At 43.1% G+C, this 17975-nt stretch overlaps 1 protein-coding gene across 8 annotated transcripts in view; it reads left to right on the top strand.

The window, feature by feature from the left end:
• The window catches only part of LOC119379545 (rap guanine nucleotide exchange factor 2), a 493626-nt gene extending 480986 nt beyond the window's left edge, over positions 1 to 12640 (top strand). For 7 of the 8 annotated variants that reach the window (XM_049412009.1, XM_037648837.2, XM_049412011.1 and 4 more), the window contains 3 exons: positions 1058 to 1165; positions 6808 to 7077; positions 10788 to 12640. In XM_049412009.1, the coding sequence (XP_049267966.1) occupies positions 1058 to 1165; positions 6808 to 7077; positions 10788 to 10819 (410 nt within the window). In that variant the 3' untranslated portion in view covers positions 10820 to 12640. The remainder of the gene's footprint in view (positions 1 to 1057; positions 1166 to 6807; positions 7078 to 10787) is intronic. The other variant, XM_049412010.1, reaches the window with a different exon arrangement.
• Positions 12641 to 17975: the final 5335 nt, after the last annotated feature.

Raw genomic sequence — 17975 nt, 5'->3', positions numbered from 1 at the left:
TTACCCATACAGTACAAGTTGCTTATCATCATTCCTGGATACTCTTATTTTCTCATGCATGCAGCATTTCTTTTTGCTTTGTCTTTGCTTTGTTCTCAGTGGTACACATCTCTCGGTGACAAGGATTGCTTGAACGAGCATCATGCAATTACCAGGAATGTCCGCTGTTTTTAAGTATATATGGTAACAGTCGTAGCATACATGAATATCCTGAATTACAGCAGTTTCATTAGCTCACTGTCAGAGTGAGGTGTCATGCATAGATAGCATGGACTGGCCGGCTAATTGATTCTAGCCTTACTTTGGATGCATGCTATGAAAGCTACAAGGGACCTCTTTTGTTGTTGCTCGTGCAACACGTGAGCGCTTCACTGTGCACACGCATGTTGTAACTCGCACCAAGCGTGATAACACATTGTATTGTGCGTGCAAGTTATGCTTGATGTTATCAGGGTCACAATTCAGTCTCAATGCTTCACAAAAGCCCTCACTTTCATTATATACCATGTTGCATCAGCTCAGCATCCCCAGCACCCACTAGCGGCACAAGAAGTACTACTGGCCAATAATCATTTTGAAATCACTGCTCACAGTGCATGTCAGCGTAAAATACTAATCGGGCATTTTCTCTCAATGCAATTCCCAAGGTGCAGCGACAACCCTGTAAAAAGGTGCAGTTTGAATAGTCATATCAGGCCCATAGCCAGGTGGGGGGCCCCAGGGGGCCTGCCCTCCCCCCCCCCCCCCCCCCGAAATTTTGATGACACATGGTGTTTTACCGAAAATAAATCATGAAAATAGGCGTTTTTCTCAAATTGTCAAGGCTTTCAGCAAGTGGGCCGGCCCCCCTTCGAAAAAAATTCCTGGCTACGGGCCTGAGTCATATTGTTAGATTAGACCACCAATGACTATGCTTGGTGCTGCTAACATCATCACTTGAGTATTCCCGCTTCTTCGCCATGTGACAATGTCCTCTCTATAATTTCTCTCCTTGCATTCCTTGACTACTGCTGATTGCTTGCCTCTTGCTACGTCTTTGTCTGCCCTTCTTCCACAGGCACCGGTCCTCCGTCGCCTCCCACTGTGATGCGAAATCGCAAGAGCATGCCACCGTTTACCCATGGTGTGCCTGTCCTGCCACCACTCGTTCCAGGCCAGCATCAAGGTAAGTCATGCTGCTGCTTTCTGGTGCATATTTTCTGTCTGTTCCCGAATACTTTGGTGCAAACTGTTTTTGTGCAAGTTTTTTTTTTTTTTTTTTGCAAACAGTTTTGTGCAAACTCATTGAGGAGAGGTTTAATGCACTGGGAGGGAGGAGAGGTCTTTTTATGCAGCCTGTGATTTTGACTCCAGCCAGTAATTCTTGTAAGCGATGCATGAGAGATATAAGTGATGAACACTGTGTGTAGTAGTACTACAGTCCTTCATTGCATACATGTAATGTGCAACCTTGAAAATATACGGTGGACTGTACTAACCAGGCTCATTGCGCATTAAAGGCTGCTTGAAAATGGCACACGAGGTTTACTCAGGCAAGTGTTACACAAATTGCCACATTTAAATTTTCAGCAGAAAAATAGAGGCAGTCTGTTGAGAAATCTGGAAAGTGCGAACTTTGTGCAAGCACGCTGAAAGCTGCTTCTGGGGCATAGTAGTAGTAATTAAGCTTCATTATACAAATGATTAGGCGAGAGTCAACCTCGGTCCTGAAAGCTGTAGGCTTTCTTTTATTAGCCATTTCTGCTTTCTGACTTCTTCGCAAGACTCTTGTCCGCAGGACTTGGTGCTTGCAGTGCTCTTAGCTTTAAATGTTTTCACTTCTTTTCCCCATTTGTTTGGCTCTGCTAAAATCATTCGTGCTTGTGGCTTTGGGTCTAACTTACGCTATCCCTTTCACTGATTTATTCTTTTTCTTTCCTATGACATGGTGGTGGTGCTCTTTAGTGAGTCTAATGTCTCATGAAACTAATAGTTTTTTTTTATGCTGCAAAATTTCATATCCTGTTCATTTTTTTTTGTGTGTGTTTATGTGACTTGTTTATCTTGTGGGAATGGGTTGAAAGAAATATTGTCTGAAATTAACCAATATGTTTGTTGAGCTCTGTTAATGGATATGCTGGAAGTGCATTGGATGGCTTCTCGGAACTTCTGCAGTTTGTTGGTGTGGTGACTACGCAGAATGCATGCTTGATGTGTATGACTCGGTTACCTTGGTCCGGGTGGAGTGTACATAATACTTCTTTTTTATGTACCAGTTGACCATGGAAAGTGGTGGCCTCTTCAATGTCAGTGTAATGGCGTGTTGTAAGCCCTGTTCAACTGTTGTATGAAGACTCGTGTATCACAGAACTGAGGTTGCATTGTTTTAAAAAAAAACTTGGAATTGAGTATGGGCATTTGTTTTTGCAGAGGCGTGCAAATGCATTAACGGTACAGATCTCACTGCAGAGAGATCAAACCAAATTGACGTGAATGACAACTTCAGAATTATCGCACAAGAAGTGAAAAATAGCAGCACATGCGCAATACACTGCTTTGCAAAAAAAAAAAAGGGGGGGGTCACCACTTTCAAATAATTACGTATATTATATGGAGCTTATTTGATTGCATAGTACTTGGTACGATAAATTTAGGCACGGAGGATCCCTTGTGCATCGGTCACTCAGTTGTAACAATGGTCTACGTGGTGCTTGCCAGTTAAATTTTATAGCATTAATTACTTTTAATGCTAATTGACTGTGAAATTCATGATGGATGATAGATTATACATTAGGCTTTGCTTGCTTTCAATAAAATGGACAGATAAAGTTTGCGAGTTGATCGTGGTAATTATGCTGTCCCACCTGAGCAACCGCACTGCAGGTGCTTTTTCTTTGAACTGAATGCTTTCGCTTATGAGTGCGAATTATGCCTGGATCGCATGTAGCATCCTGATGCTACACAACGATGCCCGAGTATCAAGTGCTTCGTTGGAATTACTCAATCTGTGGAAAACATAGCAAGATGAGTAGTGGCCGCCAGGAAAGCATATGAAAACAATCGTAACAGGAAGTTTTCTTGGGCGTATTTCTGATGCAGGCGCAATGTTGCCTGAGAAAGTAGAGTGCTGGTGAAATTACTATAGCCATGCGCTTAGGTGCTTGATAGCCATTGGTCAGGTTTCTCGGCATGTAATTCTACAATACTGACTAGCCCAACATCATGCACTGCTGTGTAAGGAAGTCCTCTGACTGAAGCAAAAAAGAAAAAGAAAGAAAGATCTGATTACTGATAAGGCAGTGCCTTATGTGTTGTTGAAGGGCAAGGTACAACTGTACCTGTAGCGTCGCCTCTGATGTTTGGCTTTGTTACCTGATCTCTGAGGTTGTCCTGATACCTAAGTTCAGTGCAGAGAGGAAGTGCTGCATGTGCCAGTTTACAAAGGTATGGTGGTACAGTTTATGAACACTGTAGGAACTCCATACGGGTTTCTATGAATGGTTCTCTTCTGTAGCTTCAGGCTAGAGTCAAGGGGTTGACAGTCAAATCTTTTCCCTTTTATGAGCCTTTCTCTGAGTTAATTTACCACATTTACTTGACTCTAACGCACACGTTTCTTCCAATAAAATGGTTCCGAAAGTTGCCTCCACATTGCAATCGAATACAAAACTTAAACCACATTCGTGTCATTGGCAACAGTCTACTGTCTAGGGCACAGATGCAGTGTCGTCGCTGTTACAAAATATGCTCCTTTGCCATTTTGTTGTGGCTTTGCATAGGTCATGAAGGAAAGGAAGCACAGGTTCAATTCATTCTCTGCTGCGACCTGTGTGTATCATATCTGTTCCCAATGAAGTACAGATGTTCATGTGCCGCTTTCATCGCAAACGCTCATGTCAAATGAGTCACTTTGCATAGTTTCAAGGTAGCTGCGTCACGTCTTTCTTGCGTGTCTGTGAGTGGTGCAAAGAAAGGAAGGAGATCTTCAGTTGTATGTCCACCAGTAAAAGCTACCGTCGGCCAAAAATGGGAACATGTGTGGACCTCGAAGACAAGCTTACAGGTTTTCTTAAGCAACTCTGTGTAGACCAAGCTTCTCAAGCTAACAGCCCTGCTCGCACGTGATCAAGGCACATTGAGAAACGACCTTAAAACCATTAAATCCAAATCACAGAAGGAAAGGAATTGTTCAGCCGTGAAACATTCATTCGGAGAAACTTCTGGACTGACCTTATACCTTCACGCTAGAGCCAGGTGTGTCAGTTTTGCTTTCATGAACCTCCCTCCACCACGTAACAAAGAATTGGTTTGCCACAGCAGAAAGGATGTGGAAGGACAGATGTGCGACAAGGGTTTGGCAAAGGTAGCATTCACTTGCTGATCACTGTGTGCATAAAAGGTGCATTTGAAAAGTTTTATACCAGACAGTCTACACCTTTCATCTAACTGTGCTCTCGGGTCTGTTGTGGGGTTCTGTGGCTGAAGAGTTTGGCTTTCGTCAATGTGTAGTTTTTGCTGACTGGTACAGCATACAAAAAAGTAAAGGCCGGTCGATTGTTTCCAGCAAGGGTTGACTGGCTATTTGCTTTATCGTACATGGTGGTGCTTCGTGAAGGGGAATTCGGATGGGTTCATTTTGCACTTTTATAGAGATATGCTGAAGCTTGATGCTTACGGCTTCACTGCCATGGTGTTCGGGAAACACTTTGTGAAGTATAAACTTGTGGTGGACTGGCTGTGTAGCTTCAGAGTTTTAAGACATGCCTTAGCTGCATTTACAGAATGTAGATAGACATATTTTTTTCGTGCGTTTTGTGTATTTTTCATTATTGTGTCACTGGTGTAGAATTGTAATGTGGCAGTAATGGTGATGGTGGCCTGATTTCAGTTCCTTATTCGTTTTGAATGGTCTCTATTTATGCTTTCACATGCATTTTCTGTAAAGGCCTTGCTTAATTACAAAGAAAGCATCCATCTGCATGATTTGACATGTATATGTAAAATCATGGCTGCAACGTTAAAATGCAGGGAACACCTTGGTGATGACACCACTAGGCGCTTAAAGGCATCACAATAAATAGTAACTTATGCAAAGTGCAGTGTTAAATCGGGTGTTTTGAAATGACGTTGTATGAGAGCACTGCATCTAGTTCATTTTATATAATGAATATGCTGGGTGTGCAGCGCTTTGCTCTATTTATTGTTGTGTTGCCTGTTTGTGTACTTCTTGTACTGTACTGTGCCATCAGTTCTTGCAAATAAAAGACTGTATTATGTGAAGTGCATTCTTGGAATGCTGTTTTTGTGTCTAGATATTGGTTTACGAGTTTGCCATAAACTTTTATCTTCTTTCTTTATGATGTTTGCTCAGGGTGGTAATGTACAGTACTCACGGATTGAAATGCAAGAATTTGGGGCTAAGTAATGCACATACTTTTGTTTCCAGTGTCTACAGTTCACATCGTATCGGCATAATTTTCATTCGAACACTTACATCTGAGCCAATATTACCTTTAGTGGCCAGATTTGCAGTGACATAACTCAGTTATCACGAGCAGATGCTCATAGCAGTCATTATACTATAAAAATTGTGTTTCAATTTGTGAGTAATGTGCATTTACACTGTATCATTGATATGATTTGTACAAAACTTCAATGCCAAGCTGTGGTACTTTTCGGGCTTTCTCGTAACAATTCTCCTCCTTGCATGTCCTTGCAAATTTTCTTTAGTCTTGTCTTACATGCTGTCGCTCTTGCTTTTTTTCTTTTTCTTTTTATTAATTATTCTTGCTGCATTCTATAGTGTAGCTCTTCCACCCATTTAATAGTTTCTTCATCAATTCCTCAATGATATCATTTTACATCCTTGCCAGCTATATTAGCACTTATCATGATTGTATTAAATTGTCCTCAATTTCATTTCTTTTATTCTGTCTGATATTCCGCTCCACATCTATCTGTGCCTGTGATTTGGTGTTTCCATGGGTCCCCAGGGATTTCTCTTTCATTGTGACCCGTGTTAATTTCAGTTACATCGTGCTGTAACTGAAACATCAGCAAATTTTCTGTGCTACTATTTGTATCATGTTAGGACTATATATCTAACTCTCTGCACTTCAACCTACAAAGAATTATCTATTGTGTCCTGACTGTTGTCTTGCGTAGAGTAGCTCAGTTTCAGGCATACTCACCTGCATGCCAAATTTTCACTCAACTCGGGCGGTTCGATGTGCATGCTCGCTTGTAGCAGTTAAGTGTTCAGTTTTGCTTTCACATCCTACCTTGGGTAGAAATTTCAAACAGCTAGTACAGGAAAGAAGCTTACTAACATTTTAGATTGGTAACACAGCAGAAGTGAAACAGTGTTTCACGTAGTGAGGCACAGGCCAGTTTTCAGGCTGCGGTGTCCAGCAGCTATGCAAGTTGGTCATGCCTGCCTGCAAAGGGAGCGCCGCAATTCTTCTTAGGCCCAGCTGTACCTGCTGCAAGATGCTTCTGGCATTGTGCCATCAATAATTTTTTTTTTCGGCTGCAGTAATTTCTTTCATGCCTCGCTTTTGCTGTGTACCATTTTAGTGCGCAACTAAGTACTGCTTGCACTCGTCCTTGAGAGGACTGCTTATATTTATGCCATAAAAGTGCTCATTGTACCTGTCTTTTGTTTGCAGTGCATATTCGGCTGCTTAATGTGAATGCTAGTGCTATAGACTTCAGTGCATTCTCTCATCGCATTCTCTCACCTATTTGTGTTGGCTTGTTCTTGCCCTCTCCCTTCCTCTGAATCTGCTTCCCTCCCCTGGCGCACGCTCGTGTCCTTGGCATATCCAGGTCCCTTGTCCCCGTCATGCCTGCTGATGCCTCCCCCTCCCCCACGAGACCCACCCCCTGCACCAAAGGGTGCGGGGCCACCACGTCGGCCCCCCGACTACAATGTCGCCGCCCAGATGGCAGCCCGAAGCCGACAAGCCCAGCGGCTACATCGGGCCCGTAGTCAAGAAGTCATGGCGGCCACTGTTGCAGCAGTAGCAGCAGCAGCAGCCTCTTATGCCTGTGAAGTGACGACTGGGCCAGCTACTGACCATGAGGCTGATGAGGAGGGTAGGTGGCCTACCTAAAAAGGAGGCATCACTCTGGGACCCAATGGCACAAAGTCGGTGTGTGTGGGTTGGTTGTGCTCTTGTTTGCGGCATGTACGGGCCTTTTCATGTTTATCATCAACGTGCCTCCTGAAAATATACATTTCTTGTGCCTTCAGGATGAAGTATACACTGTATTGCATGAACTATGTTATGTGCAAGTGGGTTTGGTTCATCTTTATAAGCATAATTGCTGCATTGTCTCGGTAGCTCTAGTTCACTTATGCTGATCACACTGTAACAGGCTCAATATCCAACTCCAGTGGTCACATGGTGATGGTGGTGGAATGCATAGATGCCACTTACACTTTGTTGCACGTAGAATGACAGGTGTCCAGAATTGATTGTGAGGTTGCCTCTGTGGCATCTCTTTATGGCACAGGTGTGGTTTTAGGATGTGCAACACTGTCACTGTATGAGCATGTGTTCAGTTCTTGCAGCCAGCATATTGTTGAAGATATTTCAAGGTGCGCAGAATGTTTGCGTTGATTAAGGTAATTAATGGCGACTGTGTTGGAAGGTTCCAGACTTTTTGTTCAAGAGGTATTTTCAAGTTATTCTTTCATTCCACTGTCTCCTTCTGTCACCTTCTTGATGTAGACATTACAGCTTTTATAGACACACGCATTATGGATAAGGGCCTATTAAGTAACACTGCACTGTTTTTGTGCCAGTAATTTGACTCGTGCTGGCATAAGTTGGATATTTAGTACATCAGTTTTTTCTCAAACTTTTCTGATTGTATGTGGCACCCACTAGCAGATGTATTGTTCAACAGCATTAGCAGAAACTTAAATTTAATAACCTTTGGCTTTCAAATGACAAAAATGCTTTCATAAACTGGTATAAAAAATTTATAAATTTTTGTTTTCGAAAAGAGAAGTGCACTGCTGGGATTTCTCTGGAGCGTTCCTTTAAGAGCAAATGTGGAATCTTCTGCGGAGTTATGTTCCGCATAATTTGTAAAAAAAAAAAAAGCTATTGATAATTTACCACACAGAATAATTGCGGAATAGGTTTGTTTCACTGGAATACAATTCTAGAGTAGCCATCACAAATATCAAGGCACATGCATGAATTTCTTAATGTCAGAGGGGCAGCATAACCAGTCGCATCTATTTTGCACCCTAAGAAATCAATACTGATGCGAGTGCGGGCATTCACTGTGCAGCAAATGGGCACACTTCTTGCTGTTTTCAGTCTCCTTATTTGACTTTCTGTACTTTCTGCACCATCTTTTTGTGTTTATTGTGGCCGCAAAGTCGGGAAGGTCTGATTTCGGCCTTCTTACTTGTGAGCTATGCATGAGTGTATCTTTTGTGCATCATTGCAGAAGGGTATTTTACACCACCAACTAGGAGCATGCTCTTGTATTTCATATTTGAATGGTGGGGACAAAGACTGATTGTTTTTACAGTGTTGGCTTTGGTCAACTTTATCCGTGTGTAGTGCATGTTCTATAATCAACTTTGCCTGCCTTTTGCATGGCTGCACACTCGCCACATTGCATGTTTCCTTCGCACATTTGTCTCCGTTGCTGCTTGCGGCACTCTGCACCTTAGGTGTGTCGCTGTGCTTTGTGCGTTGTTCTGGATCTCTTATTGTCCTCTTTGTTGCATTGCTGTTTTTTGAAGATGTCTTGCAAGTTATGCCCAGAGTAAGTATGCAGCTGTGGTTAGCTAGTCTCAAGTGAAATGAGAGGATATGCTAGTCTGCAGAACCTTGACGGCATTCTGAGTAGCATACACATTCTTGAACGTGGATTTACAAAGTGTCGGAATTTTAGCCACAGCACTTGTGCGTTGACTTCACCATCGTCCACGTTTCGGCAACGACAGTAATATTATTAAAGGGGTACTGACGCCAGTTTTCGAAGCTGGCACTACTCCTCCATACAAATCTCCTCTGTAAAGGGCCAGCTCTGACCAAGTGTGAAGCTCAAGCGATGCCGATAAGATATTTTAATTTTGACATTAAAGTGTATTTTCGCATGGCGAATTTACAGATATCAATGCTACCGTGACATCGGGCTACGTTGTCAATTCTGGTGACTTCACGCACCAGTATGGCTGGTTGTGATGACACGATGTACCAAAGCATTCAAAATTGCTGATGCGTCACCAGAAACGCTCAAAGTGGCCGCTTGTGCATCACCAATGGAGCCATGGAGTGCCATGGAAACATCACGATATCTTGAGCGAGCACGTGACGAGAAGCTTATACCGTGCTGTGACGTCAGGGTACAGTAGGAACTGAAAGCAGCTTTTAAAAACTTACTGCAATTACTTTTTCAGGGAAATAAAGTTTTTACAATTCAATGCAATTACTTTTTAAGGGCACACTTGCGCATACTACCAATACATTTTCTAGGCTCTCGAGGGCTTGGCCTTTCATTTGACGCAAAAAAACTACTGAAAATTTTCGTGCCAGTACCCCTTTAAAAAGAGAAGTTGCAACAAAACAGTTAATGCTGTCCAAGCGTCATGGCAGTTGTAAACTTATCACTTATGTGATATTTACCAATGGGATGGTTAATTAATGAAACATCACTTATTACCTTTTGATAAGTTTAGTGGCATGTTGTAATTGCAGAATTAGTGTCAGTGTCTCCACAAAGTGGGGAAAGTGCAGTTAGGAAAGATCTTAACTAGAATATCAATGCACTTGAGACTGGTGCAATGTGCAAGAGCTTCTGGCAAAGTATTGTGCTTTGAATTACTGGCCAACATCAATCCTGTGAATGTAAAATCCTCTGTGGATTCACTAAAGAAATTTTGTTAGCATGCATATTGTAAGTTGTCATGCAAGTCGTTCTCCCTTGTACCACACCTTAACGGAGTCTTCAAATGTATTTTGCCATAAGTGACATTCCTAATGAATTACTAATGGGCCATACAGTGTGGTATCATTTGCCAGCCAGCAACGGGGTGTTGTGCCTACTGTCTTTACATTTTTTATATTGCTTTATTGATTCCAAGGATGCTGTGGCCTGCGGGACACGTCATTTTTTCTCAGTTGCAATTAGTGCTTGTAAGCCATTATAGCTTTTGCCTTTTACTCGCTAGTATGTTTCGAATTGATAAACTCTGCAGTAGTCCTGTGCCTGGCGTAATGGGGATTTCTAATTGTGAGGCAGCAAGCAGAGAGCCAAGCGGGAGCAGCGATGCTTCACCTAACTTTTATCAACGCCAGAATTGTTACCAGTAGCTGAATATCGTCAAAGCCTTGAGGTCTTTTCATGTGACACACTAGTGTACAGCACTCGGCAGTTAAAATACGATAATCGGACCGCATTATGGCCAGTGCTTTTTTGCACCACTGATGTATTTTGGTGAAACTGAGTTCGCACATTCTGGTATCCAATAAAAGCTCAAACCTAGGTCCGGCATTGTGTGACAGCATTTGACCTCCAGGACCGGTGGCACAGAAGAGTGTCAGCCACCACACAGGCCAACTTTCTCTTTTTAATTGCAGAACACTGTACATTATTTCGTATAAGCTTGGGCAGGCCGTCTCTTGGAGAGGAGGTTAATATTAACCAATTGCCTTTACACGTACAGCCTGCGTGAATTGTTGTCACAAATTTTTTGTGCAGCATGCTTTTTCCGCTTGAAAGCACATTATACTTAAGCATTCATGCCACGCCGTACTTCTCCTCTCTCCATCCCACAGATGAAGACGAAACACAGGTCTCTGCTGTGTGATCTCTTATGATGGACAACAAGGAACCAAGCTGCACCCATCGTAGAAGTTCTGCGAGCATAAACTGGCTGCCATTGATGGAAACGCAACCTGAGGGGGGCCACTAGTCGACGACGGACGTGAGCAAGCTGTGCCGTCTGCACTGCCTCCAAGTGGCATGGCGGTCGTGTGTGTGCATTGGTGTACAAGACAGTTTGTGCAAAAATGACTGCGCTTTTTTTCTTCAAACCTTTTGCTTCGTTTTCCCACATCCTTAATTTGTAAAAGAAGTGTGAAAATGTGGTGATTAGACTGTGCTTGTGTTTCTCTGTCTGGCACTTTACAGCACCTTGTTTCAAGCTTGCACTTTTAGCAGGGCAAAGCAGTGTATTCTTGCTTTCTGTGAGCATGCACAAGAAAAGCTAAACTTGGAGGAATAAGAAAGAAAACCAAAGATCTAGTGATGTGTACAAATGCTTTTTATATATTAGTGTAACATTTAATGCACCACGTCTGAGGCCGCCCTCCCTGCACATTGTTTGTACCATATTGTCGTGACAGCCTTTCATAAAAGGCCTCAAACTCACTCGTTTTGTCTTTGGGTGTGACAACAAAAGACGCCTTGTGTTGTACCTTTTGCTTTTGCCTCGAGATTTTATTATCTTGACGTGGCAAGCAATGTAATGTAAAAGTTTTGTATATAGGGCAACTTGTTTCTTTTGCCATTCACGTATCAACGTAGCACTGGTCCCATTTTAATGTTACTTCCTTCCTGTGTATCTTGTGCCCATTTCCTGTTATATTTGTTTATCTAGCTCGGCTGCGCTGGGCTTTGAATATCTGTATCTTGTAACTTGTTCCCTTTTCGTCTCTTCTGGCTTTTGTGTATTATGACCTCTTTTCGTATGTAATAAGGTACACAACCAGCGTCTGTGAGAGCTTGACAAAATACCGGCACTGAGTGGATGGCATTCCTGAACTATTCATGTTGCCACCACCTCAGCCAGCAAGAATGTTGTATGTGTCCTTTGCCCTGTGAATTTCTTTAAAATGCCTGCAGAAAGTGTTACTGCATGCTTGTTTTCGAGTTATGACGTCCGTAACAGGCCTCTTACTGCTGTGCTCTCAAGTATAGTCAGCTCATTTTGTTTGATTTGTAAGACAGCATGGCAATATAATTATAGTAAAGATAAAAGTTCAGAAGATACATACGCTGAAGCTTATTGTTATATTAAGTTTGTGCTTTCAAGGGTAGAAAGTTGTAAAAGTTAACGAACAAAGAGGCTTTTAGGCTTTGTCTATTTTCATGCATGCATCATGCTTTTAACGTGTCATCATTCACTGCTGTCCTGTGAACAGCAGTTACTTTCATTCCCTGCCTTGTGAAGAATGTTTGCTGTAGCATCAGTATTATTCTTTATCTTTATCAGCTCCTCAGGTATCAGTTTGTATCCATCGTAAAAACACCTGACTCATTTCTGCTGCTATAAACCTGCATTTCAACCATTATTGCTGTCACGGGGAGAATGTCTGTTCACCTGCAGCAGTTACACAGGATTCATTTTTCTACTTAATGTGCAGAGGTGTAGCATCTTTCCTTGCCAAAATTTTTGCAAAATTCGGGCATTTACCCGTGGTTTCCTGAAACCTTGTGCACACTGCTGCCTCGTCGTTTTTGTAACAACATTGTTCTCTTTCCTCCCCAAAATATTTTTGTACTGCCAAGACAAGAACTTCTATGGTCATGTAAAGAAGGCAGAGACAAAACAGATCTGTTGTATAGTGGTCATATCAGAGCTGTACATAGTTAAGACAAATCCATAATAAATATGGAAATGCTTTCAGTGCTGTCCATTCACTGTCCAGTGACTTCATTTTCCCCTCCTCCTTTTCAGACAATTTCTAACCTGCTGTGTTGCAAACGTATTATTTTAATGTATTATTTTTAAGTGCGAAGCATTTCTTTGCGAACCAAAGGCACTTTGACTGTTTCTATTTATCTATCCATCGATCTGGGTGCTCTCGGGGTCACCTCCTCAACTTGGTATATACCAAAATTGGCATGGGAGGATAAGAGTGTATGACGAAGACGACTAACTGGTCATGACAAGAAAAGCATGACATGCCTGTCGTGTCCGTCGCCAAATCCTGTCCCGCAATCACGTGTAGCACATATATCTGCATACCACAACCCATGATATGTGGGTATGCGCCACAGGCTGATTCAGTCTATGTCAACCCAGGACAGCGAAAATGGACACTGAAAACTTTGCGTACATTAAACAAGAGAAAGACGTAACATTTGTTATGGTTAGCCATTTTAATGTAGCACACAAATACATATGTACTCCTATGGCTCAACAAGCTATAGTCTAGCGCTGCTCGTCCCCTCAGAAATACGCCAACGAATGCTACTTATGTACTTTGTTTCGATAAAAGTGACATCTGTGCTGTAACACGAGTGCAGGCATTACGTTAGGTAATGAAATGAGCTACCCTTTTGACGCCAGTGTAGTCAACGTGCCTGGTGAGACCTTCATTGTGCACTCTATTCAAGTTACACAAAGGCATTGATCGAGATCTCAATACTTGGCTCAAAGTGCGGCATAAGCAGCTACTTGCTGAATGCTTCACATGAAATGGAATCCTACAATGCATGGGATCTGCCAGAACTTTTTTTTTTTTTTTAATTCAAATGGAAACATGCATACGTGCTGCATGCACTTTGTGCATGTTTGTACTAGGGGTGTACATTATAAGAGGGCAGTCAATAGGCAGTTTTAGAATAGCGTACGCTAAGTTAGCGTTTGCGGCCCGCTATTTCAGTCACTTAACAGGAGCCCGCAAGCGGTTAGCGTATGACGCATGCGCAGTTGCGCGAAAAGCCAACGCAAAGCTTTGCGTACGCTATTCTAAAACTGCCTAATATCTCCCAGCAGTCTCGCACTACAACCTAGCTACCTGCAGTGTTGCAAATAATCAATGTAGAGCGAATGAATAATACTTCATCGAAATGAAGGAATAGGAAACTTCAGCTCATAGTAGAGTACCTTACAGGCATACTTGAATGGCATTTTCAACTTAATGGTTTGGACACACAAGTTTGTCTGCACTACCCACTTTTAACATGGCCTTGTATAGTGCAGTATACCAAGTGGGGTGGGAAAGGGAAGTGAGGGTGAGGTGGAGAGATGTGAGATGTAGGGAAAGGAGGAGGGGAGAGAGTAAAGAATAGCATAGAAATAAAGAAATAGAAGAAAAACAAAGGAAATAAAGAGAATCAGACAGAAATATATAGAAATAAAGAGGAAGTGAGAAATGGAAAGAAATATAGGAGCGAAAAATAGAAAGAAATACCTATAGAGGGAAAGAAAGAAATAAACAAGGAAGGCCGCTCAGCTCCGCACTTCCTTCAGGCTTGGCATCACTAGTGTAAAGCTGATAAGCTTGCGAACTGTCAAGCGCGCCAAAAAACGCCGCCGCTGCTGCCACGTCGGTGTGCCTAGACGATGATCCGGTGGGAGCCGTCTTCGACGAGCGCTGTACTGAACTTGTCGCTGCCATGGCCGCGAAAGTCGACCTGCTTGATGAAATGCAGCTTCGGAGGGAGCGCGCGACGGAGCTCGTCGACAGGCTCGAAGCCGACATGACCGCCCGCTGTCAGGGCTAGTAACGTTGGTCAGGTCATCATGAGCAAGTGGCGCGATGGCGTGCGCGCGAACACCCTGAAGAAGAACAAGTACCTGGACTTGCTGCCTGCGTTGTTCATTGAATTCCATACGAACCCGAAGCGCTTCGTTGCTCGAATGAGAAGCGCTAAAGAGCTTTGAGCGCGGGGCGCCCTATCATTTATCAAGTAAAATAAAACACTGCGCGAAGCATCCCTGAATGTTTTGGTGATGGAAAAGGAAAATAAACATTGTTGGCTTCCTATGGTTGTTTTGACGTAATGACAACAAAGGTACTACTTATCTACGGAACACGTCCACACGAAGGTTCCTTTGGTCTGGAGAACGCTGCATCGAAATGTGCTCGACACATTTATCGCACTAATTTATCGCAATAATATCGCACGAGAATTGACCCCAGGGTACGGTAGTTTCTAATATCGTCAAGAAGCAACGTGATCAGCGATACGACGATCAGCGTCACACCGGCTTTCTGAACACATGGTCCACGGATAAGGCTGATATACATGCATCCAAGAAGGGACCCTGCAACACTTTCAGCATGGTCAGAAAACGCAGCCGATCGGTAGTCGAGGCTCCTGAGAACACGTGGCCGGGAATTTACAATGAATTCTCAAAGTCAGCTAGAAAATAATCGTTCGCTCTTTCGACAAATGATGTCATAAACCCAAATGACCGCGCCATAATTAAAGTCCACGGCCATTAGCTGATTTAAGCACCGTGAGCTGCAGAGTTACCACGTGCCCAAAAAAAAAAAGGTACTCTAGGTCATGACGCGTAGTTTCTTGCCCCCTTGTCACTTGCCCCCCCCCCCCCCCCCCCCCCCCGCGTAGCTTTCAGCGCTCTCGATGGTACGCAAGGAGAGAGAAAGCGCTTAAATGTACTCTGCTCGTACTTGACGGATTCTAAAAATTTTTGCGGCAGTCGATTCGTGAGGCAATAAACGCCTGTAACAAAGCCATTCGATGATTACTTGGAAAAGTGTTGCAGGGCCCTTTAACCCTGTAATGCCCAAAGGCGTTCTGCCTTGAGAAAAATTGTGAGAAAACACTAACCTTATATACTCTTCTTGTAGAGTTCATTTTAAGAAAAAAAAGGGTGAAATTTTATTTCGAACATAACTTGATTACTCTTAATTAAAATTAATTAATTATTTTGATTAAATGAGTAACTCAGTGTAACTTAATTATAACATGTTAATGATCCAATAACGGCTTTTCTATGAAGCTTTGACGGGTTTTTTACCTCTTTTGAGGCATTATATTTAATGTATCAAATATGATACAGTGGGCATTACAGGGTTAAAGCAAACAGCGCAGCAGACGGCACTCGCGCACTGCGCTTGCGCATCATGCAGGAAATCTCGTTACTCCTCGCCTGTATTAGGAGCTACAGTGTCCAGGGTCGGCGCTCGCGCGTTATTATTAAAGAACTGCAGGAGTGTGCACTCCCGGGCGGGCGTCTTTGTGCCACGCAAGCCTTCCGTATCTGGCGTGGTTTCTTCGCTTCGTCGTGCGTCCGTTACATCCTGCTCACGCAATGCATAGCACTAGCGGCGCACACTTTTCGAGAAAGGAAACGCAAGCCAGATGACGATTGTTGTTTTATTAGCGTGACATCAAGGTCTTTTCGATCAAACTGAAATACCCAAGCTGCATTTTATACTGTCTTGTAATGCACTGCGATGTTCTTTTTTTTTTGTCACGGATAGTTTCAGTACTAGTGATTGGCTGCACTTGAGCCCTTCTACGCATAGGCGTGCGCAAGGGGAAGCGGGGGCGGCCGCCCATCCTGCCCCATACCTTTACTCAGTCGAACCTTTCACGTCATTGTTTAATGCGCAGGGTTATAACTTCGCATGTTTTTTTTTTACGATAATGGCGACGAAAGACCCCTGAGGTTGCATTCAAAGCAACTGTTAACTTCCTGCCGTTTACCCCAGAAAGCCGAGGACCAATGGCAGGCCTTTTTGAGAAGCTCATCATCGCGTCATTTTCATTTTTGCACCCACTGCGGTGCTCGTTTTCTTTCGGACTGGACAAATGGGGGAAGAAATTGGGGGGGGGGGGGGGGGGCTGTGGTGAAATTTGCATGTATGCTACTAACAAGTCTTGTATAAAGAACATCGTGAAAGGGTCAACGACAGCACTTTGAACCGGACCAAATGAAGACTGTGAAGACAACAGACACAGCAGTGTCCAAAGAGCCGTTTCATTACCCTTCCTGCACCAACTAGCCCAGTCAAGCACACTGCCGCAGTTCACCCCTCAAGTGCACTAATTGGTCACGAACGATCGGGCCTAAATACCGCAGAGGCAAATATGGTTGCGAATTAACAGACCTATAAACGCGGGAGAATGTACGTAGATGGTAACGGCACGATACTTGACGTCTGCGGCGACTCTTTGCACCCTCAAAATGACAAAACCCTGGTTATTTATCTAGCTGACACTTCCCTCAACAACTTAGCAGAGTACGAATGCTTGGCAGTTGCGCTCAGTAGTTGTACCATTGATGCCTAAGGGGACAGTTGTACACTCGTGCAAAAGACAAGAATGTCAATACTTTCCCACAACATATACGGCTGCAACATGCACATACAGCACGAAGTTAGCAATTACAATTTGGCACGAGGGTTGAGTAATTACATCTTGCAGCTCTCTTCCATAAATGTGGTTTTAGCTGAAGTGAGTGTGTTGATTGTGCTACTGATGAATGGCCGACGTACTGTATTGCGCCACAGTTAATTGCGTACCAAGCTAACCTACCTTGTTCCAGTTGGTGGTCACCTTGTGTCGAAGGGGACAGACTTCGAAGGACTTAAGTTGTTGCAGCACAGACAATGAAATTGCACAGGTTGGCATGCTCAGTCATGGGTACATTAACTCGTACTCCTTTCACAAACTCGACACGAAATATCTAAAGAACCAGCTACTGCATTCACTTTAATTCTGAAATTAAACAGCCATGTCCTTTTGTATACATAAACAGCACAAAAAAAAAAAGATTGAAATTTCCCGCAAAGGAAAATAAGATAGCCTGTCTTATGGATAGAGTTTATGCATGTGCACCACCTATTATGTAAATTATGGTGAAGCTTTCCTTACCGCAGCCATACCAATTAGCTGTGCAACAAAGAACCTGGCTGTAAAGGAAATATTACTGTACAGTCGGGTAATCTCAGAGTTTTTTGTAACAAGTACCTTGCTGCTATGCACCAGTGAAGTGTGGCAGCTTTGAGTGAAGCATGCTAACACACTACATGACATTTACCAAATTGCTTTTTTAGTATTGTACAACCAATGCTGGACGAACTAAAGTGGACACTAGCTGCAGTGCTTTCACACGAGTGAAAGCACTAATAGAGGGCCTGTTTGAGTTTACGCTCCTTCAGAGTCCCCTAAGAGAGTACATGCTACTCATTTATGATGTCCAACTGGCGGACCCTGGGAGGATATGTAGGAACATACAAAATCTGCGGAAATCTGAA

Source organism: Rhipicephalus sanguineus, chromosome 1, assembly GCF_013339695.2.
Source record: "Rhipicephalus sanguineus isolate Rsan-2018 chromosome 1, BIME_Rsan_1.4, whole genome shotgun sequence".
Classification (NCBI taxonomy): domain Eukaryota; kingdom Metazoa; phylum Arthropoda; class Arachnida; order Ixodida; family Ixodidae; genus Rhipicephalus; species Rhipicephalus sanguineus.
Note: the sequence above shows the minus strand (reverse complement) of the source record. Positions and strands in the feature narration are given on the sequence as shown.